At 29.6% G+C, this 24,740-nt stretch overlaps 2 protein-coding genes across 15 annotated transcripts; both read right to left on the bottom strand.

The window, feature by feature from the left end:
• Positions 1 to 50: 50 nt before the first annotated feature.
• On the bottom strand, positions 51 to 1,901 carry LOC102656190. The gene is made up of 2 exons (XM_016911300.2): positions 1,589 to 1,901; positions 51 to 1,176 (listed from the first exon to the last, which is right to left on the bottom strand). Exons 1-2 carry the CDS (start codon positions 1,862 to 1,864, stop codon positions 70 to 72), a joined length of 1,383 nt encoding a protein of 460 aa, XP_016766789.1. The 5' UTR covers positions 1,865 to 1,901; the 3' UTR covers positions 51 to 69.
• A 395-nt stretch (positions 1,902 to 2,296) lies between these two features.
• LOC410923 (dynamin) lies at positions 2,297 to 23,880 on the bottom strand. 14 transcript variants are annotated; one of them, XM_026439748.1, is made up of 19 exons: positions 23,282 to 23,880; positions 22,319 to 22,392; positions 21,682 to 21,831; positions 21,387 to 21,590; positions 21,120 to 21,312; positions 20,833 to 21,042; positions 20,125 to 20,324; positions 19,875 to 20,020; positions 19,647 to 19,804; positions 17,913 to 17,939; positions 16,342 to 16,513; positions 16,014 to 16,259; positions 15,544 to 15,594; positions 14,623 to 14,829; positions 14,357 to 14,532; positions 14,240 to 14,245; positions 13,919 to 14,107; positions 11,996 to 12,091; positions 2,297 to 4,862 (listed from the first exon to the last, which is right to left on the bottom strand). In XM_026439748.1, the coding sequence occupies exons 1-19, from the start codon at positions 23,443 to 23,445 to the stop codon at positions 4,799 to 4,801; spliced, it is 2,733 nt and encodes a 910-aa protein (XP_026295533.1). In that variant the 5' UTR covers positions 23,446 to 23,880; the 3' UTR covers positions 2,297 to 4,798. The 14 variants fall into 14 exon arrangements, with proteins under 14 accessions (XP_026295533.1, XP_394399.3, XP_026295537.1 ...); XM_394399.7 differs by lacking the exon at positions 15,544 to 15,594 and adding an exon at positions 15,111 to 15,122 and having other exon boundaries at positions 23,282 to 23,875; XM_026439752.1 differs by lacking the exon at positions 14,240 to 14,245 and having other exon boundaries at positions 13,919 to 14,044.
• Positions 23,881 to 24,740: the final 860 nt, after the last annotated feature.

Below are 24,740 nucleotides of genomic sequence, written 5' to 3'. Positions count from 1 at the left end.
TGTAGGAGATTGTTAAATTTCCCTGGTAAAAATGAACGTAAAAAGCGAAGTGTGATTAGATAATCCGTTTTAATCGAAATGAACATTGTGATTCGAGAAACTACAGCAGGAAAGGCTCAGATCGGAGGATGGCCCCGCATAAGTGATCCTTTCCAAATCATTAAGCCAATTACTTTCGTTACTTTTCTGATTTATTTGCCGTATCACATAGGTTCTCGGCTTCCTGCGTTCCGAGCAATCTTCGATATTGGTGGAAATGTTGGAAATATTCACTTCCAAATCCAACGAGGCCAACGAAGGGGACGAATCCGAATCTTTTACAGGCAACGCGTTCTGATACACGTTCTTGTTGCTCGCGTTCGACAAATTATCCTTCATCTCTTGAACGGTTTTAGGCATCGGCTCTTCTTGCTCGCTTGCAGTTTTCTGCTGCTCGTTCCATTGGGTGAAGCTGTTCTGCCTCCTCTTGAATTTGTTACAATTCTTTCTCGGACACGGATAATACTTCGCGTCGTCCGCCATCTCCCCGCATATGGTGAACGTGCTCTCGTTCGAATTCTTCACAATTTTCTTCGTGATCACGGCATTCTTTATCTTGGAGAAGCAAAGATTCGACTGTTTCAGGTAAGAGTTGCTCGAACTCTTTCGCCTCCAATCGTTCGTCACGTTCGTCTGGGTGGACTTGGTCGCCGATTCCTTGCTCTCGATCCCCACCGACGAGCACACCTGGGGGGGATGGTCTCGAGGTATATCGGCGAACGTGTACGAATCCGAGTAGATGTTCACGTTCGAGCCGGGTGGGGAGCACACGGAATTTTCCACCTTCACGTCCAGCACGCAACTTATCTCGGAACAGTGAGGGACGAGCGTCGCGTCGCCATTGCTCGGGCTCGCTTCGCTATCGCCTTGTTGGTCGCCATCTTGGCGTTTCGGGAACGAGCAAGACTCGAGACGATAACTCTTCTCCTCCGGCTTCCCACGGTCGCCCATGCGAACGCACGGGGATCTCGCCGCGACGCACCGCGTCGCCTCCTGCTTGTCGCTCGTCTGATTACCTCGGCTTTTCAAGTATTTGATGCGTGGCGGCAACTTCCATATATCTTTTCTTTGGTTAGGGAAAATGTAATTTAGAAACGAGGACAACGGGGGATCGATATTCGAGCATGGGTAGAAAGCCTAGGGGGAAGGAAAATTTTGTCAGTGATAAAGAATATAGGGACGGGGCTGATAATAATTGGGAGCTTGTCCTCCAACGGATAATCCGTTTCCCGAATACAGAACATTTTTGATCGAAGAATCTGGAGAATTTGAAGGATCTTTCGAGGGAGAGGAGAATTTTTTTGGGGAGAAATTTATTATAAAAAGGATATGGAAAGAATAGTGAAATACGTGCAAATGTATTCATTTTAAAAATTGAGTTTTCTTTGTTTCTTTAATTAAAACGTCAGATTCACAAGATAATAGGAGAGAAAAAAAAAAAAAGAAAGAAAAAAAAAAACAATTTTCAATTTTTCAAATTTCCTAATTACTTTGAGTAGCTTATTGGTAAATTAATTGGTAAATGGAAAATATAGTATATAAGATATACCTCTTGATTCCTTCGTTTCTGCTCCTTTCTCAACGAGTACATGCTTTTCATTTTCTTCATATATTTTTTTAATTTACTTAAAACGTTAGTCTTGCCACTTTTGTTCGAATTTTGTTTCGAATCGTTATTACGCGAAGGATCGTCTTTCTTCGTCAAATAGCCCGCCTTCAACGCAGAAATTTCGGCTCGCAACTCGTCCAAATTATTGGCAAGTATTTTCATTTGATCGACCATCTGCCCCAACTTTCGTTGATCACGACACATTTGTAACGACATATTGATTTCGGGAAAATCAATTTCTAAGAGACACCACTTTTATTCTAGTATAATTTTCAACTATATATATATATATATATATATAATATACATATATGTATATTATATATATATTTATATGTATATGTATATATATCACGTAAATCACCGATTATAATTTAAAATGCAAAAGTATATATAAATAAATCTTCAACAATGTGAAGTGGACACGAATCACTTTCAACGCTTCATTTTTATGCGAAAAACGTCAAATAGCGTCGAGGTTATTGTTATTATAAAATATAACCTAAAAAAAAAAAAAGAGAAACAAGAATTTACCGACATATATATACATAATACATACTGAAAATGAATACCAACGATCTGACAATCGGAAGATTCAAATGTTCTGGAAAATATTGATCAGGATATTCTCATGAACTATATCATCGATTTGTATTAAATATCATTTATTTGATTCGTCCTGATATGTCCTAGGTACATTAGTCGTCAGTCGGTGTCGTGTAGCATGGCGCGCATTGGCTATCGACGCGTGATGTTTGGTTTAATACAGAGAGAGAGAGAGAGAGAGAGAGAGAAAGAGAAAGAAAAAGTAGGGGAGAGGGAGAAAGAGAGAGAAAAAAAGAAAGGAAAGGAAAGGAAAAAGAAAGAGATATTCTTTTTCCCCTAGCATCGTACAAATCGACGAATGTAATAATACTATTACTCGTATTTGATTTTATATATATGTACAATTTGTTTCTTTCTTCTACGCAACATTGGCCTTCGTTTAAAATTATAACATGGTTATTATTTTTTGTTTATTTTTTTCTTTTTTTCGAGGATAATAACGAAATCTTGACCCTTTGAGTTTTTTCTTTAGAGAGAGAGATAGAGCATCTATCGGACGATACATAACGACGATATATATATATATCGCGTCAAGATGCGATACGACATAATAACAATAAAAATGGATAAAAATGGACAAAGTCGTTGGACGAGAAATTTCGCGCTCTACATACATACACCTATCAATTTTGTTTCTACGTTTTTTTCCAAAAACCGTCCGTGAAAAAAAGATTACAATAAGAAATTTCCCGACATCATTTAATTCATTCGTTGTGTTCAATAAGTTGTTGTTGCTAATCGTAATTGTTTCTTAAACTCGAGCTGTAAAATGGCATCGTGATCGTATTTCAATAAATTAATCGTACAAAAAAAAAAAGAATTGTTACGTTTAGTATGAACATCAGGCGAGGAGGAACCGCGTAATTTTTTTTTCTCCTCGTTTCTATATATATAAAATATATAATATATATATATATTTTTTTTTCCTTTTTTTTTCTTTTTTTTTTTTTTAATGTTTCGCAAAGAAGCTTGCACACAGGCGTTTCTGGAATGCTTCTGGTCGATTGAATATCGTCTTCGCATTTCGTTCACCCGTTCGATCGAACGAATCGTACGATGAACCGTGTGTACTCTTTTGCTCTCTAGTAAGTTTTTCTAAAATCGAGGTAATCGGGTTGCACGTTACGTCGTTATTATTACGCCGTCCACGAATCTCATTTGAACAATACCTTTCGTCAATACCCCGAGTCCTCGGACAAGAAGCGCCAATCGATCGCTAAATTAAATTACGTTCTCCTACGAATACTTTTTATAACTAGAAAATCTCTCCAGTATTGCTTCGGGTTTGATTAAAATTATTTTTTGCTCGATCGACTCCTCTACGTTTAAATTATTCGTTTCGTGATAAAATATTAAGGTTATAATATAAAGTTCTATCTAAAATTTAACACGTTCCAGTTTCAACACGATCGAAACTTAAAACTTGGCTCCATATATAATATCTAGTTTAATTTATTCCTTATAAAAAAAAAAAAAGAAAAAAAGATTCCAAAGAAAAATGAACAACAGATTAAAAATTTTATTACAAAAGTTTATAATCGCAATATAACGTGCAATTTCGGTTATACGGTTCTTATTTGTTATAATACTGATAACCGTATATTTGACGAAAAGGACGAAATCGGTTACTTCGAAAAAATAACACTTCGCGTCGCTTCTTGCCGGAAGACCCTATTTTTTCCCTTAACACTTATAACCAATCCTCCAAGCTTTCAATCGCGCGCATCGAGCGGCATCGAGTCTCTATTTAATACTTAACAGCTAAAACACGTAATTCTAAACGGTATTTATAAATAACATAGAAGACGAAATATCAAGAGAAAGAAGAAGTAGAAGTGACCGATTGGTGTCTCCGCGGCTGTCGACCATCGATAGTAAACAACAGACTAGGCACAGACCATCCATCCATATATATATAATACACATATATATATATATATACACGTCCGCTTTCCGCTCGCCTCGTCCGTCCATCATTTCTTGGTCCCTCTTTCTCTTCCCTTTTGTTTTCGTGGCACAGCCTTGTTCCTCCTTGTTTCCTCCTCCTCCTCCTCCTTCTCCTCCTCGTTCTCCTCAATTCCCTCTCTCCTTTTTCATTCTATTACCTTCCTCTTCGCGCGAAGATAAGATAAGATAAGAGATTTTCTTACTCTTTCTTTCTTTGTACAATAGACAGACATAGCCAAGATTGTAAAGGAGGGCGAAGATCTCGAGAGAGAGAGAGAGAGAGAGAGAGAGAGAGAGAAAGAGAGAGAAAAAAGAATAGGACGCGGCGCGTCCTGCGCTCCTCTCGGATTCGGAAGAATTTCTCCGCCGAAAGCCAGGATGATTCCCCTCTCACCGTCACCCGCCATCTTTCGTTTCATCAGTCAATGCGTCGGGTTATACAACCATCACATTGTCTTCCACCATTTTTTTTTTTCTCGCCTCTCGTGCTGAGCTCGTGTCCCCGGTCATCGGCTCGTTTCGGAAACGAAACACTTTTCCTCGAATACTCTCGGGCGTGGGGTGTGCACAGGTGTCGTGTGCTTTCCATGGACTAGCTCAGTTTAATCGGCCGTAGTACGGTCTGTCGGGAATTCGGGGAGGAATATTGGGTACGGGACGCCTATAACATAGACAGTGATTAAGTATTCGGATGCTTCTCGGATTGCGAGGCATTTGTAATATTCGATGAGAGACGATTTTTTTTTTTTTTTTTTTTTTTTTTTTTTTTTTGCTTGGATCAAAGCGCGCGAATATGAATGTTAAAACGAAACTCGAACGTCAATCGCTCGCCCCTCGAACGCGAGATACGATTTTTATATGTGTGAGAAATTTTTTTTTTTTTAAGCTCGGGTTCGAAGGGGCGACCAATTAAATTTGCACGCGGACAGAATTCAGAGGAAATAAATCTAATATTCCACCAAGCTATGATATGAGAATGAATATAATTTATATGTGAATATAATTATATATATATATATATTCACATATATATATATGTTCCAAGTAAAAAAGTATATAAAAGAAGTGTGATCGTGATTGATGATGTATATCGGAAAGTGAAGTGCAACAAACATGTTATCTTCGAGTAGATAAATATAAATAATGAAGATGCGCAGTGGATTTTTTTGTGTATACACACGAACAAATTATTAACAAAAAAGTGAACGGTAAAAATATCACAAATACAACGCAAATGGGATGATTTGCCAAAAGAAAAAAAAAAAAAAAAAAAGAAAAAAAATTGTCTGATAAGATTTGCACAACATGCTCAAGCAGTAGCAAAAAAAAAATGCATGCAAAAATGAACGTATAAAAAGGACGTTCGCTTCACGAAATTATATCTCGTAAATTTCTTAATATCTCTTTCTTCAAATTCAAAAAATCGATATCGATATCGATATCATATCAATTTAATCGCAATCTTTCCAAACGTCCTTTGGATACGGTTAAATACAATTGAATTGATTTTTATGTTTATAATAATAATAATAATAATAATAATACTTCGTAATACTTCACGAGGTAAAATCCTGGATGCTTTTAAGGTGTAAATATATTATATTGGACGTTGGACGTTGGCCAAGTTTGACCGAAGGGACAGAGAAAAAAAAAAAAAAGAGAAAAAGAAACGCAGAACGCGAATACGCATTCCAGCGTGCGGGGACAATGTCAGGACAATCTCGCACATTCTCTATTGAAAATAATGCTTGTTATTTGCGCGCGACGGTACATGGAATCAAGCGAAAATCAAGAGAGGGATATTAGTGGAACATATAAAAAAAAAAAAAAAAAACAACAACAACAACAACAAGTCAACACGTGGAGTGTTACAATAATTAAAATACTATCCAACCGCAGAAACAGGACGCTATCTGATCTGACGGACTAATTTCCCCGGCGGAAATGCGTGTCCGGCAATAAAAGAGATAACAACACACGCTTCTCTCCGAATTCTCGTTTCTTTTACGTATATACGTGTGTGTATGTATATATACATATATATATCTATACATGTTTATGTATGTTTATATGGATATATATATTTATATATATTTATATTTTTTTTTCTTTCGAATCTATAACATGTTACTTCCTATATACACATTTATATTGCAATAAAACAGTGTATGCATATATCACGCGCCTGTCGCGCAATATTACAACATAGTGAATCGTGTGAGGTGCACAATCCATATAGAACAATTCGCTAAGTAACCCCTTGTCAATGCTCACCCTTGTTTCATTTATGAAATGTTTTTTTTTCTTTTTTTTTTTTTTTTTTTACAACAAACGCTCGAGAATGAACATCGACCATCGAAACTCTACCTCCTCTCGCAGTAGAAAAAAATTGTCTCTATCAAAATCAGAGTTTTATACAACGAGTATAAAAATAATTATCACGAATCCGCTATAATAAGGAGTGAGGACCGAAAAGCTAGGAAGCTCTAAACTTCAACATGTATTGTTCTCGCGAGAAAATATTTGGAAAACGAAATTTTTTTTTTCTCTCTCTCGAAAATTATCCTTTACGCGTGATCAAGGGTGAATTCACATCGATGAGTTACTTAGTCTTCTCTAATATCTACGATTCGTCGAAACGCAACGCCGATCTAGTAATTATTTATTAACCAACGTGAAAATAATTCGAACCGCGAATCGTGTTTACCATCGACTTAATTACAATAATTCATCTCTATCGTTATTCGTTTACCGTTAATAATAATTCCACGTTTTCCACCACCACGTGCGATTGTATATTTCTTTTTTTTACACTCGACCCGCGACGTACAATACACAGAGACACGCTCGGTTATCTTATCGATCTCGCTCGTAAACTCTCCTCCCCTTTTTTTTTTCTTTTTTTTTTTAAATAGAATCTCGCTATTGTAATATTATAAGGCTTTAGATGGAAGCATGTATATATATAACAATATAATCTCGTCACGTGAATAGGATGCGTGTCGCACATCTGTGATTCTGTTCTCTCTGTCTTTTCCTTTGCGCGATTCTCTTCTTTTTTTTTTTTTTATCTTCTCTTCTCTTCCTCTCTCTGGGTCGTATAGATGACGATCTGAACGCATTTACTTTACTCGCAGAAAGAAGGAAATTTAAAAGAGAATTTTTTTTTCTTTTTTTTTTTTTTAATCATCGTGAAATCGTTAACTCGAGCTTGGAAATTTATTCAATCATTTATTCTTTTTACTTTTATTACGTAGACGCGTTCAGATTTCGCCTCTCGATTGGACGATTAAATGCTAGATAATACTGCAACAGTTTTATGCTTCACATAATGTGGCAAAACGATTTTTTTCTTCTCCCTTTGCATCTAACAATGGTGACGTGGTTAAAACATCGCAATATTCATCGAATTTTAGAATCACGAAAACTGAGAGTTCGTTCTCGTTTTTTTTTTTTTTAAGCATGATACGTAAAACGCGTATCACGGATCGATATAAAGTGAAACTTAAAGGGTATAAAGATTTTTTTTTTTCATTTTTCATTTTTTTTCTTTTTTTTTCTGAAAAAACGAAAGGATCGATCGATCGTTTAATTGACGGTACGAAAGCAAAGAAAATATCAGACGGAAAATCGTGAAGCTTCTCTCAAGAAAATCTTCACGATTCAAGGAATGATAAGATTTCCTTACTTGTCGTCTTTCGTTGTAACGCTTGAAATAAAGTTTCCATCCGATCCACAATTATCGAAATGTTTTTCTTCCCCCTCCCCCTCCCTCCATAAAAGTAAAAATATTAAAAAAAAAAAAAAATCACGCGATTAATCGAAAATTACGAATCACGAAATGTTTACGAGGCTTCAAAACGAAAATTTTAACGATTATACATTTTAAAAAAATATTTACTTATCGATCAATGTAATATTAATTATTGTCGTAAGAAAAAGTACAAAATAATGTACAAAAAAAGAAAAAAAAAAAAAAATTTGGAATGTAATCTCGAAGAGTGAAATCCCCCCTCCCTTCCCCCCTCCCCCTTCCTCCTCAAAATATCGAACGAACTTTGAAAAATCTGGACACTACTCGAAGAACGATCTTTCCCTCCATGTTTCTACTAACTTGATATGCCCAATATTATTGAAACGCTACGCCTCGTACAAGGCATGTATACATCTATTCTTACATCTCTATCGTCTCCTTATAATATTCACAATAAGATCTGTTTCGAGGGAATGTTAACGGTAAAAGTTGGTGGTACGTAGTTTTCTTTTTTTTTACGAAAATAAAAAGTTTCGCAATCTACCGAACAAGGAAACATGAACATGCTACCGAAAAGGATAATGTAATATCTCTTTTACCTTACACAATATACAATATATAATGACGTCGTTACTCGTAATATTTAACCGTACTTATTATAATTGTAATTATCATAAGTAATCATAATCACAATCATCTCTGTATATATATATAACCGCAACATACGGATCTATTTAATTCCGGGATTACGACGGTGCATCAATGTGATCGATAGACACATATATATATATACGTGTATATATATATATATATATCTGTACAATAATATTACAATAATACCACTTATGATTGCTTGCGAAAATTTTTCTTTATATTGTATATGTGTGTATTCCGTTCATCTTTCTCATTTTTCGAGAGCAACAGTAATTCCGATAGAATTAGTTTAATTTATTAGTACCCATCGAATAATCTAAATTAGAAGGTGTTCGTGTCCAGTGTCGATGAAAAAAGAGACGATGATAAATAAATTCGATTCATGAGCGCGATGTGCTTTCGACGAGAATGTATATTATAATATTCTTCTTGCGTAACGTTACTTTTCTTTTCGGAAAATTATTATCCTTGGAACAAATCGCGTTACGCGCACGTGTTACGCGCACATGCTACAGTAAAGTTTTAGAAAGGAAGATGGCGGTTCTTCTAACAAATATGGTGTAAATAAATGCATCTTTGTATGGTGGAGTCATCAGTGAAGATTATTAGTGTATCGTTTGTTAGGCCTTTTCGAATGGATTACACGTACGGTACGATATTAGAAGAAACACACATAGATAGGGACACAGTGACGCGAGAAATGCGAGTCCAGAATGTCGTCGATTCTTCACTACGATCGTTATCTAATTTCAAGGGAGGCCATCGACGTTTCGCTGTAACGAAAAATAATTTCTCCTCTCATTATTTCGTTTCTCTTCTTCGTGTAATTGCACTTCGATCATTGTCCTCGATCTTCCACGCGTCACCGGTCACGAAGGTACACAAGGACTCGAAACCTGCTCTTTCGCAGTGGCGCTGCTTTCGTAATTGCGAACGTAATTTTTATGTTTCGTCGAAAGATATATTTGTACGTATAAATATCTATGTTTATCTATGGGGAAAAAAAAAAAAAAAAACATGCGTGGAAACGGATAAAAATTCGAAAAATTTACGCTCGATCGAGTAAATATTATTAATACGATTTACAGCCAACAGATGGCGACGAAGTTTTGCAACGACGATCAATCGATTACGATACAAATTCCGTTCAATATATCATCGAATATAATATCTTTCGTTTCAATTCGATGTTAATAATAATTTGTTATAATTAGTCGAAGTTATGAAATTAGAATATAAAGATCGGAAGACGAAAAATAAATCAAACGATCCGTTTCCTCGTAAGTTTCCTTTCACGTACAATCTCGTCTAAAGTTATATACGTATTTATATACATATATATAAATATTACGAATTATACAGTGTTATTCATCGGATCAAGAAACCGTTATTACGCGAAAGCACATCGCGGCTCGTGCAACTATTCAATTACAAGAATGTTACAAAGTATATCATATATATTCCATTCCCGTTATTTATGTACATGTATAATTAATTTAATTTGCTAAGCACGATCGAGGAGCATAGGAAACAACAAATAGCTTCTCGAAATATATATATGTATATATATATACATATATAACGTAGCTCCTGAACGCTCGCTCAAGTGATATACATTCATTATACATTGTAACGATACACGATTGTAATATATTGTATATGTATACGTAATGTATGTATATATATATATATATATATATATATATGTATACGTATATGTATATATATGTATATATATTATTCCAATGTGGTATTAATGTCATTTTTTTTTCTTCTTATTTTTTTTAAGACTATTCAGAGAGAGAGAGAGGGTTTTTTTCGCGACTCAGGATTTTCATGCAAAATCCTCGAAGCAGTATCTACGCTATATCACATCCTATGTCTGAGCACGTTTTTTTTTTCTGTTATTAATATTTCATTAGGGATATTAGCTATTAAATGTATGTATATATATATATATTTTTATATGTATAATTTTATACGATATTTTTTAATATTTTAATAATATTTTAGGAATAAGAAACAAAATGTCGATGATTTCTTAGAAGAGGTAGAGAAACATTGTGTTATCCTGTGTTCGTTTTTTAACGTGTAATAATAAACTCTTATTTGCGTCGCGCAATTAATAATTAACGATGCTTAAACTTATTCGATTATTAACGCAGTTTGTATTCGCCGATTTGGGATAAATTAATCGATGAGATACGATAAAAAAACGAACAATGAATTCGCGATAATGTTTGTTTATCTTTTTCTTTCCCCAACAGCATGACATTTTCTTTTTCTTTTTTTTTTTCTTCTATTATATATGCAAATTATATATATATATATATATATATATATGAAAAACGAATTTTTACGCAATCTCTAAATGATAATTTTCAATCGCGTCTATTTTTTTTCACATCTTGCTTTAATTTCGCCTAATCGAAACTACCTTTGATCACATTTGTAGGGTTCTGGTAGACTTTCCAGGATATATAGATTCACTGGAGACACAAATATGTCGATCTAAACAAGATAATACGTAATCTCTCTTTTTTTTTTTTTTTCTATTTTTTATTATTTTTTTTTAAATATCTAATCAGCGAGAAGATCGTATCGTATTTCGAATATCAACATTAAAAGTGAAATACACCAATAAATTGTTTCATATCAAATCTTAAATTTTTGAATTCATTTTTTTTTCTTTTTTTTTTTTTCTTTTTTTTGGAATTACATTATTACAGATCGTTACTCTACCAATTTACGAAAGCACATTTATTTCCTTCTTTTTAACAATAAATCTACTTCACGAGGTAAGAATAATATACAATTGTATGGAATATAACGAAGCGAATTACACGTGTTACAAATATACAAGAACACTTTCCCTTGCACACTCGTTCGTATATATATATATTTTTTTTCTTTTTCTAATACCTACGTATATATATATATTTATATCATCTAAATCTCGCAAGGCAACATCATCGCTGTTAATCCAATTTCTCGGATCATGCAAAAGAGAGAACGAGAGATAGAAAGAGAGAGAGAGAAGGAGCAAAGAAGATTAAAAAAGAAAAGGGAGGGGGGAAAAAAAGAAGAAAAAAAAAAAAACATAGGTTAGGTTATAACGCTCAAACATTATGTTATCGAGGAAACACACTCTATCGGAGAAACATCGAATTAGTTTAAGTTTCATTCTCAACCCTGAACAGTCTACCAATCTACGTAGCGCAACTTAAACAAGATTACCCATAATAAATTTATCATCAGTAGATAAAAGGGCAAATATCTCGCATATGTATATATATATATGTATATATATATATGTCTGTTTATATATATATATATGTATATATATAAAAAAAAATAGGATTATGAGACAACAAGAGTCTATTTACTTGATCTTGAATGCATCCATCAGCTCGTTCACGGCGGCATTAGCAGCGGCCTGCGTCGCAGCTTGCGTCACTCTCTGCTGAAGACCACCCCCACGACTAAACATACACCACGGACACTCAGCTTGTTACTACAGATCTCATTTGTGTTTTCAATGCCTTAATTAATATTATTACTGTACAACAATTCGATATATATATATATATATCACAATTTCATATTTGATATAATAATATACATATATAATGTACAATGCACGACGAATTAAAATTAAAAATCTGATGATTATCGTGCATCCTCGAAACTTTTTAATAATCTTCTATTATTAAAAAGTTTGTTTTATATATATATATAAAATCCTCTCGCATGATTCGAAAAAAGCGACAGACGCGTTCATCAAACGGGTGGTCGAATTTAATTTAATTACAAAATACATTTGTTAAAAAAAAAAAAAAAAATATTTTCAATGCAGGCACCGACAGGCGTCCTTCCCTAATCGAATAATTATCGACAATATTTCGAATCGATTTTCATTCTCTGCTAGTAGTTTATTTAATCATCTGGATGGGAGAAACGATGGCGAAGAAGCAATGAATAATATTCGTAAGAAGCTTTCACACACTTTGTTGTTGCAATATCTCTCACGTCACGTGTATATACTTGCGGTATCACATCCTTTGAGTTTCTTTTTTTTTTTTCTCTCTATGTATCGATCAAAACATTGCGAATGATATTTGCAAGTGTATTCGATTAGTGCGGGCTAAAAATTCGTGATTAAAAAAAATGTCATGCTGTTAGTAAACGAATGAATTACTTATCCACCACCTGCGATAAGAACTCAAAACCATTTATTTTACAACATTCTTTCTTAATTGTATATACAGGCATCATGTACAATTCCATTGAACTAATTTACAAGTGAAACAAACGTCGTTTTATCTATTTTTTTTTATTTTTATATGTCGCGAATGAATTCGTGATTCCTTTTTCTCACTAATACCGATTAAATGTATCGTAGACATTTAAATTGTTAATTAGAGGTGTGTAAATTATTATATACGATATTGTACACATTTATTTAAAATGATTCTGGAAAAACAATGATATGTGCGATACTTCGCAACAATTGGTTGAAAATAAAATGAAAAAAATTGATAAAAATATGGATAACGATCTCTTGGTCATTCTTACGAAATAATTGGACCACGAAATAATTGGATAGATCATTGATATCGTGTATATATATATATATACATATATAATAGAAGATAAAATCACTCGTAAATTTTTGGAAGCTCTTTTTCAATCTCTAACTAATATATAAATGTATTCATAAATATTTTGTTTGTTGTAACTGTTTGTATTACACACCTCTAATTGACGATAATAATATTTAATATTTGCAAACAAAACAACAAATGTAGCATTAGGAAATTGTATCTCGTGTAAAATATACACCGACTAGATGCAATCGATATATGATTTATATATATATATATATATAATTAATAGCGAATAGGCGAGTTAGTGCGAAGACTTATTGTCGGCGCCTGCAATAGAAAGTGAGGTTAGCACCAAAGCCCCAATCACACAAAGCTATGGAGGACAAGCAACTGCAATTTGTTTGTTCTTTTTTTTTTTTTAAATATACTCAGTGACAAATAAAATAAAATAAAATAAAAAATAAAAAAAAATAGGACCTCCACTTTGTTGTTAAGACACAAGGCACCTTGTAATACAAACTGACAGAACGTTGTTGTGCAAAAATTTGTGAGAGAAACTCGACAATGGAAAGATACTCGATGATACAGAGTGTTTCAAATTATTTGTCTCTTTAAATATGTTCTCCATATTATTTGAAAAAAATAACACTTCTGTTTTAATCAAGTAAAAATAAGTTTGTATATAAAATTATTGGTACTTACGATGGTATAAGAGGAGGAGGTAGGCCAGGTGTAGCACGGGCTGGCGGAGGTCCACCAGGTCCAGGTCGGTTAGGAATAGCCGGCGCTGGTCGGCCACCCGTAGGAACTGGAGGTGGAGCTCGAGAACTAGAAAGAGGGGGTGGCTGTGTCACTCCACGTCTTGGTCCACCAGGAGATGGTGGTGATAACCTGTAACAAATTTGTATATAAAATATATTATTGCTCTGTGATATAGAAAATTTGTAATATTTTAATCTATGAATAAATATAAATCTATATGAGGTAGATTTATTTAATATAATAAACGTAGTAAAGTCTTACCCAAGACTGTTTCAACGGTGTTCAAGTGTACGAGGCAAAAGCAGGCAGTATAAGATTGAAAGATACCGAATTAGTTAAATGCATAAGCAACAATGAAAATAATAACATAATTGTTACCTTGGATTTTCGCCGGATGCTAACCAATCATTTTTCACAGGTGGTGGGACCGGAGTGGACACTGTCGCCATAGAAACATCTCCGATAATACGAAGTGCTTCTTTACACGCATGATACATGCGTAACATTTCTTCTCGTTTTTGTGCTTCTTCGGGCGATTCTTCCATCATGGAAGCCTACAATATACGATAAAACGTTTACTGTTTGAAGCAAATGAAGAATTAAATTAATTGATTAAATTTAGAAATAGATGGTGTATATTTTACCTGGTCACCACTTGCATATAGATGTGCCAATAGCTCTGCATTGATGAAATCTTTTGCATTGTTAATAATCAAAAGCATAATTGTCTTTGGAACCAAATCACGAGTTGTTTTTGTAACAATTTTCATATATGAATCTACCAAATTTCTAATAGTCTCCACTTGACGTTCAAGTTGAGGATCCATGGATGATTGAGCTTCTGATCCACCCTATAAGTATAGAAATAATTCATTTCCCAATTGTTAAAAAGAAATATCTAATGTTAAATTTAATTAACATAAATAAAAAAATATATTGAGATATTCAATAAAGTGTTATTGATTTTATGTTCAAATGTTTATTAGCAGAAAAATAATATCTTCTTAAACAACACATATTTTTACACGTATTCATTATTAAAAAAGCAAAGCTGGGTGGAAGTATTATATTTGTGTAAGTGTTGTGTGTTTTCATGTAAAAAAGTTATGAAATTTTTTTCAAATTTACGAACCTCATATCCCTCCTAGTTGATCAGAAGCAAACAAATTTAATTATAATAAATGCAATATTGAATCTAATTAATTTTTGAAGGATAATTTTTATAAATATGCAAACTGTATATATAAATAATTATATAATTTATATTTTAATTATTAATTTATTTTCAAAAAATATAAAAAATTAATTTTTTTCAATGCAATTCGTTATATTTAATATAATATAAAATCATAAACATTGTTAAAATAAAACCTAAATACTTAATATTATATTAATAATATCCTTATTATATCACATTACATGATATCATTTCTATCACATTATAATTTTCATAATATGATATTTATCAAAAATTTTAGAGAATAATTTATTAAACTACTTTCGATTTAATGCATCACACCATCACACAGTTAAAAATGTAATATCAAATAAAATATTTTAATTACATTTTTCGTACTAACTGTACCATTTTTCTCGTACCGTTGTTTTGGTTTATCCTAAAATAAACCAAAATAATCTTTTCTAATAAATAAAATAATAATATAATGATAAATAATAAATAAATTTCTCCTCTAATTAAAGTTAATATAAATTAATGAATTATGTATCCATTTATAAATAAGATTTATATAATATGATATATTTTTATCGAAGTTGAATTAAGAATCGGTACACACGTGATACATGCCATTCTTAGAATTAATATTAGCAATAGATTATATATGAATAAATTTAAACGTAATTTCTGATAGCTATATATCGTCGTATATATATCAAGTAAACAAGTATTATTAAAACAAATGACATTTAAATGCAATGGATCTAAATATATCATAACATTTTTTAATATGTGCAATATATTTAATTAAATGTACATATATAACATATTTAAATTATTATATAATAAGAAACATACCTCTCCTTCACCATTTGCTTGCTCTGTTGATTTTTCAGGATATACACCAGCTCTGAGAAAAGAAGCTTTCCATGAATCAACGTCATCTTGAGTCTCACAACTCAATTCTAGCTGTTTGTAATCTTTATAAACATTTCTGCCTTCTGGATTGAATAAAGCAAACAAATGCCGCCGAGACATAAATCCTTGTTCCAAATCGCGTAATTTCAATCCATCTAAAGGTAGCATATACTTCTTCTCACGTTCCTAAACAAAGAAATAATATATAAAAGTTAAATAAGTAACACATGTTTTGAATTATACTATGCTATAATTAAAAGATATTTACTTCTTCATCTTTATACCATGAAATACTCTCTGACGTTAAAACGAACCAATAATCTCTTGAGCCACCTTTCATTATACCAAGATTATGGATACACATGTATCCTTTACGTATTACTTGATTGCCTAATGTATGACGACCAGATTTAACAGCATTTTCTGAAGATTGTTGTGCACTGCAACATAAGGTATAATTTATAATGAAATGTCATATAGAAAAAAATATTTAGGTACCTATGTACAAAATTCATTGTCACAACTTGCCACAAAAATTTGTTAGTTTGTGTAAAAATCTAGCGGGACAAAAACCTAGCAATAATTTTTATATTAACTTACACAAACGTTCACATAACTTCAAATTTAATTATATGCCATAAATAAACTGTAATATTAAATAATTCAATTTTTCAAAATATGTGTGTTTATAATATAAAAATATTGAAAACGATAAGACGTAACGTCACAGAACGACAATATAAAGAGGACAATTACATGTATTATATATCTTTGATTTATAATTGTGATTAATTATGATTCGAAAATTATAAATGAAAGATATATTTTTTTGATTAATAATTTATTAATAATAACATTTCCATGTGTCAAAAAAAACAAAAAAAAACAAGTTTACCTTTTAAATTGTTTCAATTTACATATAAGAATTATAACATACAGCCACAACAACTCCATGCACATACTTTTTCATACAGCTTTAGATATTATGATTAAATATTTTGAATATGCAAACATTATTTATAATACATGTAATACACACAATATTATTCCTACTTAATTAACATTATATATATTTTTTGCAGATCATAACACATGAAAAATTGCAGAAGCAAATATTACATATATTGTGAAATCATGTGAAAAATGATGAAAACTAAAATTTGCTGTATGAAATATATACGATTTGGAGTATTCATGAATGACTGTAGCAATGAATGATCTATTTACTTACATATTTAAATTGTGCAACTATATACGAAATATTAAAATCAAAATCTTAAAATTTTGATAAATTATGATTCTTACTCTACAATATATAAAATTAGATAAAAAAAATGTAGCCAATGATGATTTATTTATAATGATATTCAATGTTTTATGATAGTTCATTTTTTTATTTTTATAAAAAATTTTAAATTTTAATATGTCAATTAATTAAAATTATATTTTAAATGCCATTCTTACAATCTAAGCACATATACGTATATGTATATGTATCAATATTAAGTACTAATTTTTTATGATGTTATATAATAAATTAGTAATAAAATATAGAATAAAAACTTATAGATTTTGACTTTATTAAAGAATAGAAAAAAAAAAGTAGACTAGAAAAATATAACTTTTAATTTTTATGGGAATATATATGGGAAATATATTTAATATTGCTTATTAATGATTCTGTTTCTTTTTTTTTTTTTTTTTTTTTTTTTTTTGGAAAAACTGAAAGCTAGAAAAAGTTAAATAAAAAATAAGCATAACAAATTAAGAGCGTGATAATAGAAAAGGAAGAAAAATGTAGTGTAAATCTTTGTTCCAATGTATTTTTATAATTCTTACCTTGCATTATGGCTACTGGCTGCCGCGCTGCCGATATAATTAAATAATTTTTTTAATTGTGAAGTATAAAGTATCAATGAATGAAAACAAATGTCAGGAAATGTGTATATACCATGTAGTTCAAGGAAAGACATACGTTCGTTAATACAACAAGTATAAAAGAAGTAAAAAATACATATTTAAAACAATTGTTAATCATAGATAGTTTTTTACATTAAGTATGCCTTACCTTTACTGACATAAAATTTTTTAGAAGAGTTATAGTATTCTTATTTCTTAATTCAAAAAATTATTCTAAACAATATAACACAAAGAAAACTATATATAAATTTCTTTCTATAATTTATAAAACATGATTTAAAAAATTGAAAAATAAAATAAAATGTTACATATTTGATATAGAATAAATATTAAACTAAAGCTGTTAAAAATATCAGTATTATTGATATTTTTTTCAATCTATTTTTCGCAATATCTTTAAGAATTATAATTTTGAATATGTTGAAGTGTCAAATAAGTGAAAATAAAAAAATATCTAGAAAGAGAATTAAAATATTATAAATACACTGGACAGAAAAAAGAAAAAAAAAAAAAAAAAAAAAAAAAAAAAAAAAAAAAAAAAAAAAAGAAAAGAAAAGAAAAAAAAAGATGTAAGTGAAATATAATTTAATGTGACAAAACATATGACAAAATATATCATACATATAAATGTATGAAATAAAAAATAGCAATAAATTTTATTATTTATTAATGATACTAAAAATGTGTGTCTTAGCTTTAAAAAACAAAATAAACTAAGAATATTTGCTACTTTGAAGCTTGCAATGTGGATTGATTTTAGCAAGACATGCACTGATAATAAAATATACCGTATAAATCTGATTATATAAGTTATGTAAGTATAACTAATAATATTATTAAATGTTATATTAAATATAAATTTTTTTAAAAATATAAATTATTATATTCTGAATTGTAATACTTCAGAAAATACGGTATAAAAAATATTATATATATTGATATAATGTAAAATATATATCAATATATATAATTTTTAATTTGCATAAAAAAATTTTGCAAGCAAACTAATATAACTAGTATATATAATTGATGAATTTGTTTAATCATTTTTTTATTTTATAAAAAGCTTAAATTAATCATAACGAAACTAATGAGACTTTTTGAAAATATAGTGTTTGTATTAGTAAAGCACACTGTCATTATGAGAACTATACTATGTGTTGAATTTACATTAGTCATGCAATATAAAATTCATTACTGCAATTTAGAAAAGTCCTTTAAAAAATTCGGTATATATTATTAGAAATAAAATATTTCATTACAATATTTGTTATTAAAGACATTAAAAAAATATTATATCTTTAATAGCAAAAATCATAATTATATTATATTTCTAATTATCAATATTGTATAAATGTAACATAAAATCATTTTATTATTTCATGTTAAAATAGTTTATCACATAAACAATAATTCCATGTCAATAAAAATATTATTTACTACATTTATGAAATATTTTAGATTTATTATATGTGAAATAATAAACTTTGTAAATATGAACATAATAAAATCTATAGCTGCAGTTATGAATGTAATAAAAGCAACATATAGCGCTAAAATGTGCGATTGTTAAAAATAAAACTCTTCTATTATATTATTTGTTTTGATTTTGCTGTAGCTACAAAAATGTATAATAAAATGTAGGTAACTTACTTGGCAAAACCAATAAAATCTTCATGATTCGTGTTCATATATGCTAGTTCACAGTCAACCAAGAGTATCAATTGTTCCTTACACAACTGTTCTCGTTGTCTAATATGAGTAGTTATAATACGTTCCGTTTCTTCTCTCAATCTGGGATAACGTGACATCTAATATATGAAGAAAAAATTATATTAAACATCATTTAAAATTTTTTAAATTAAAAATAAATTTACCCACCCTATCAGTACAAATGCGCACAACATTACTAAGTTCCTGTACAACTAAATCCACGCATTTTAAACTAGGTTCTTTGAGTCTATTGATTTGTTTCTTGACTATTGCCTCAAAGGCCATGTCGGGAGTAAATAAACCTACTCTGATACCTATGGCATTATACTATTGTTAAAAACTTATTTTTATAAGCATAATAACTTTATCTTGACATATAGAAACTGAGAATGTTATCAAAATTAAAATGATCATTTACCATGAATATTTCTAATAGCAAAAGCAATTTCTCTTCTTAATTCTTTCTCGTCAAATTCCATTTTGACAATTTCAAATGGAAAACGTTCATGGAATATTCTGTTTATTTTTGCACCTCCACTAAGCTCCATTGTATTGATTTGTGCAGATCCTGAACCTTCTATAGTTCTTTCAAAATCTGATTGAAGTTGTTGTATCATCCTTAAAAATATTTTTCTTTCAATTAATATATAATAAACAAATATTAAATCTTAATGTTAGTTCTATGGGCAGAGAGTCATGATATTTAGTAATGTAAAGCTAAATAATAGATGATTCATTAATATATTAAGATCTTTTATGTTAATGAAATTATTATTATCTTTCACTCTTTAGTTGGTTATACAAAAATACATTATGCATTAAAATTTTCATGCAAATACACACAAATGAACAAAAATATGATACCTACATAAATATTTGAATTGATCTGAAAAATAATAAAAATTCTAAAATCTCAGGACCCTCCACCCATAATTAATTTTAAAAAAATTTTATTTAGTTTATGAAGATATATTTATTATAGGATATAAAAAATTATATAGGATATAATTATTATATATTATTATCATTAAGGCTTATTTTATTTTCTATTATTTGATAAAAGTTATTCCACAATTGAAGAAATTATAAGTTTACATATACTAATATATATTAAAAAACTACTTACTGTAACATAGCTTTAGTTTTTATGGCAGGATCATCAGGTCTGAAATGTTTGTATTGTTCTACATCTTTTTCCAATGTAAGCAATTGTTTTTGTAATCTATCTCTTAATGCTGGTAAAGTATCTCTGATATGATTTGTTAATTGCTGATTTAATACACGTTGTAAATATGGTGTTCCTAATCTGTCTGCTAGATGTCGATAAGATGGATGGCTAATATATAAAGAAATATTTTAGATATTTTATTAAATAATTTATTAATGTAATTACTCCTTATTATTGATCCATACCTTAAGAAAAATTTTCTTTCTGCTGCCAGAGCATTTTTTATATCTTTTCGACCTTCTATATCTTTTTGACTCCTATTAACAACACCTATATACCCACGTCTCAAAGGTAATAATTTGTTTTCTAAAATATCTCTTGCATCAGTACCATCATCCATAAGATCTAATTTTGTAATAACACCAATTGTACGTACACCTTAAAAAAATTAAAAAAATATAAAAAAAGTTCATTGAATTTGTTAATATTAAATATCAAATATAAACAAATACCTTGAGGATCTACTTCTTTAGCAAGTTTAAGAGCATCACTATTTGCTAAATCAGTATTTGCTGGTGTTACTGCTAATATAAGACAATTTTCTCTTTTGATAAACTGAAAAATCATAGCTTTAATCTGAGCTTCTATATCTGCTGGTTGATCTCCAATTGGTACTTTTGTGAGGCCAGGTAAATCAATTAATGTTAAATTCAAAACTAACAGAAATAAATATATATTTTAATCAATCATATTTAATCAAGATATTAATATAAACCAATATAAAATATAATAAAATATTATAATTACCATTAGGTGAATATACTCTTAAATTTATTGGTATGTTAGAAATACCCTTATTACTGCCTGTAACTCTGTCTGTTTCTGCTTCGATTTCCTTCCGTACTTCATCAAAATCCACAAACTTTTTACCTTTACAATGTAGAAATTCAGCATATTCTATAATAAAAAAATAATTTATATTGTATGATAATATTATATGACCTTATATTTTTTTGACATGTAGAATTCTAAATAATTAAAATATTCTTGATTTCCTATTTATCAAAAGTTCATTGTTACAGGAAATGTGATAATTTCTATAGACAACACTATAGATAACATTAAACCTCAAAATATGTGAAATTATTAAAACTTATATTAAAATTTAATATTTCTTAGAAGAAAAACAATATGATATAAATGATTAAAACAAATAACAATAAATGATAAACAAATATTATTATACAATTTAACATTCTTTAGTTATCTTTAATTTTATGTTTAATAAAATCAATAATTAGAAATAATTGTTATTCATAAATTTATATATTTATATATTATATTTGTATGTATATTTCTTATACAAATGTTTTTATAAATATATATTTAAATATATATTTTATTCAATATAAAATTTATAATCTATTTATCTATGATGACTCACCAGTTGTACTGTTAATCAATTGTAAGATAAGTGGTCGTCTGGTTACAATACCAGATCCTCTAGGTAAGAAATCCCTGGAAACAAAAAAATATTGTACTTTTCTAAACACAAATATATATTTATATATAAAAGAAAAGAATATTAAAAAGAATACTAAAAAGTATATCATATGATAACATAAATTCATATAAAGAAATATAATAAAAAAGGAAAAATTTAAATAATAATAAAATAAATATTTTCCCTTTTTTAATATTAAAACTTGAAATATAAAAAAAAATTAGAAATTGATATCTGTTGTAATTATATTATATTTTTATATTTGAGTATCATTTATCATTTTTTTTATTATATAAATTAATTTTAATTATCTATATTATTATAAAAATTATTCTAAAATAATAAAATTACATCTAATATATAATATATAAAAGATGCGTATAAAATTGTATTGAAATTAATATCTTTATTAATTTATATATATGATATACATATGTATGTATATATGTATGTTATATATTTATATACATATATATATATATATATATATATACTCATAGTTTTAATCTAGACTAAATTAATACAAAGCAACATTAAATGACCTAAACTGAGAACAATTGCATTAATAATTTTCTTCGTTATGTGTATACTTCAGGCAATTCAGTAGAAGGTTAAATATTACACCAATGGGAAAGAATATCATTTGACAGGTCACTGTGTAGGCGTCCACGAATTATAAAGATATAGTTAATTTTGACGACAAGATCGATCGATTAAGATAGTTAACCTAAAGAGATATAAAAAAGATGGATACTCAAATTAAAATAATTGATGACGAATATTAAAATTATAATGTGGCGTAGTTCGCCACGCCTTTAATCAAACGTTTGAATTCTTCTGATCCACAAAAGATTTGAAAATGTTTTAAAAAAGAAAAACGATGACAGGATATTAAATACTTACTTTCCAACAAAGTTTTCAAGAACAGAACTTTTTCCTGCACTCTGACCACCTACTACTGCGATTTGTGGTAAATCAAGTTGCATGTGCACCCCAAGCTGTGTGAAGGCATCTTGCAGCTTATTCACAATCGGAATTAATTGTTCCATACCCGCGTTTCCTGCCATTTTGTTGAGACTGTTTGCTCACTAGCCCAAGAACACGATCGTTTTCAGTTTTACGGCTGTGTCCTGTGGGCGACACCGAGCTGCCACCACTTTCACGCACAACCGTTGAGGGTAGCTGCCAAAAGTGATCCTATCCGTTTTCGCGAAACACGCACTATCAAAATGGCCGATTTCGCGAAGGCACGTCGCTGTATATTGAATTTCACCGCATTTTTCCGAAACTCACGATCATGCACGGACCACAAACGAAAGATGTCAGCCACTGGCCTACTGCGAGAAAGTCACACTACGAACATCCACAGTCACTGCATTCACATAAATGAGATCCAGCGTACGAACTCAAGGCACGTAACGTTTCAATCGATAATCGAAGCGTGCGCACAGGCGCTTTTGATGTGACCCACTTTTCGTCGTGAGATAAAATCCATATCGTACTCCTGCTGCTGACCTTTTTCCACGTTCCACGATGATTTGCTATCGAAGAAAATTGAAATTACACCTTTTGTTATGCGTTCATCTTATCATGACAAACAGTCATTTTCTTTTCAAATTTGTCAATTGATTTTTGAATTTTTACGCGGCAAATATTTTCATTGGCGCGGAACATTCACAATCGTTAAGAAAATAGACAACGACCAATGAGAATATTAGATTCTACTTATTATATTACTTACAAAAGTGATAATGTCATTATTAAATATTTAATCTATAAATATTTATATTAAAAATAATATTTTTATGAAAGAATTATTATATATACAAATTCTCTAATAATATTTATTATATTATTATAATTTTTAATGAAAAATAATATTCACCATAATAATTAGTTTTTAATTATTATATATTATTATTATTTTAACATTATTGTATGTATGTAATAAAAGATTATATATCATACATTTAAAATACAATATTTATTTTAGATATTTTATCAAAGATGAAAAAAAATTTTTTTTAATTTTAAATATACCAGTTATAGTTACTTTTCAATAGTTATATAGTGATATAGTTATTTTTCAATAAATAGAATATTTATAAAATATAATTTTATTTTATTAATACATTTTATAAAATATAATCAAAATAAAATAAATTTAAATTTTATCTGATTTTACATAGTCAAATTTTTAAATATTATATATCTTTTAAAATTTTCTTTTTCTAAAACGTATAAAAGTAAAACAAAAGTTACTAGAATTTGTCAAAACGATGTTGTTATTGGATGATATATCATGTGTTCTAAAAACTAATATCTGTTTCAAAATTGTTGAATGCTTAAAATTGTTAAAATA

This window comes from Apis mellifera, linkage group LG3, assembly GCF_003254395.2.
Source record: "Apis mellifera strain DH4 linkage group LG3, Amel_HAv3.1, whole genome shotgun sequence".
Lineage (NCBI taxonomy): Eukaryota > Metazoa > Arthropoda > Insecta > Hymenoptera > Apidae > Apis > Apis mellifera.
Note: the sequence above shows the minus strand (reverse complement) of the source record. Positions and strands in the feature narration are given on the sequence as shown.

Bases quoted from the DNA above. Each gene is read 5' to 3' on its own strand.
- LOC102656190 (XM_016911300.2), bottom strand. From the start codon at position 1,864: ATGTCGTTACAAATGTGTCGTGATCAACGAAAGTTGGGGCAGATGGTC. The intron at 1,177-1,588 runs GTATATCTTATA...CCTTCCCCCTAG, and splicing joins AGAAACGAAGGAATCAAGAG to GCTTTCTACCCATGCTCGAA.
- LOC410923 (XM_026439748.1), bottom strand. From the start codon at position 23,445: ATGGCAGGAAACGCGGGTATGGAACAATTAATTCCGATTGTGAATAAG. The intron at 21,591-21,681 runs GTAATTATAATA...TATTTCTGTTAG, and splicing joins AAGAGTATATTCACCTAATG to TTTTGAATTTAACATTAATT. The intron at 4,863-11,995 runs GTAAATAGACTC...TCTATGTTATAG, and splicing joins ATGGATGCATTCAAGATCAA to GCGTCCCGTACCCAATATTC.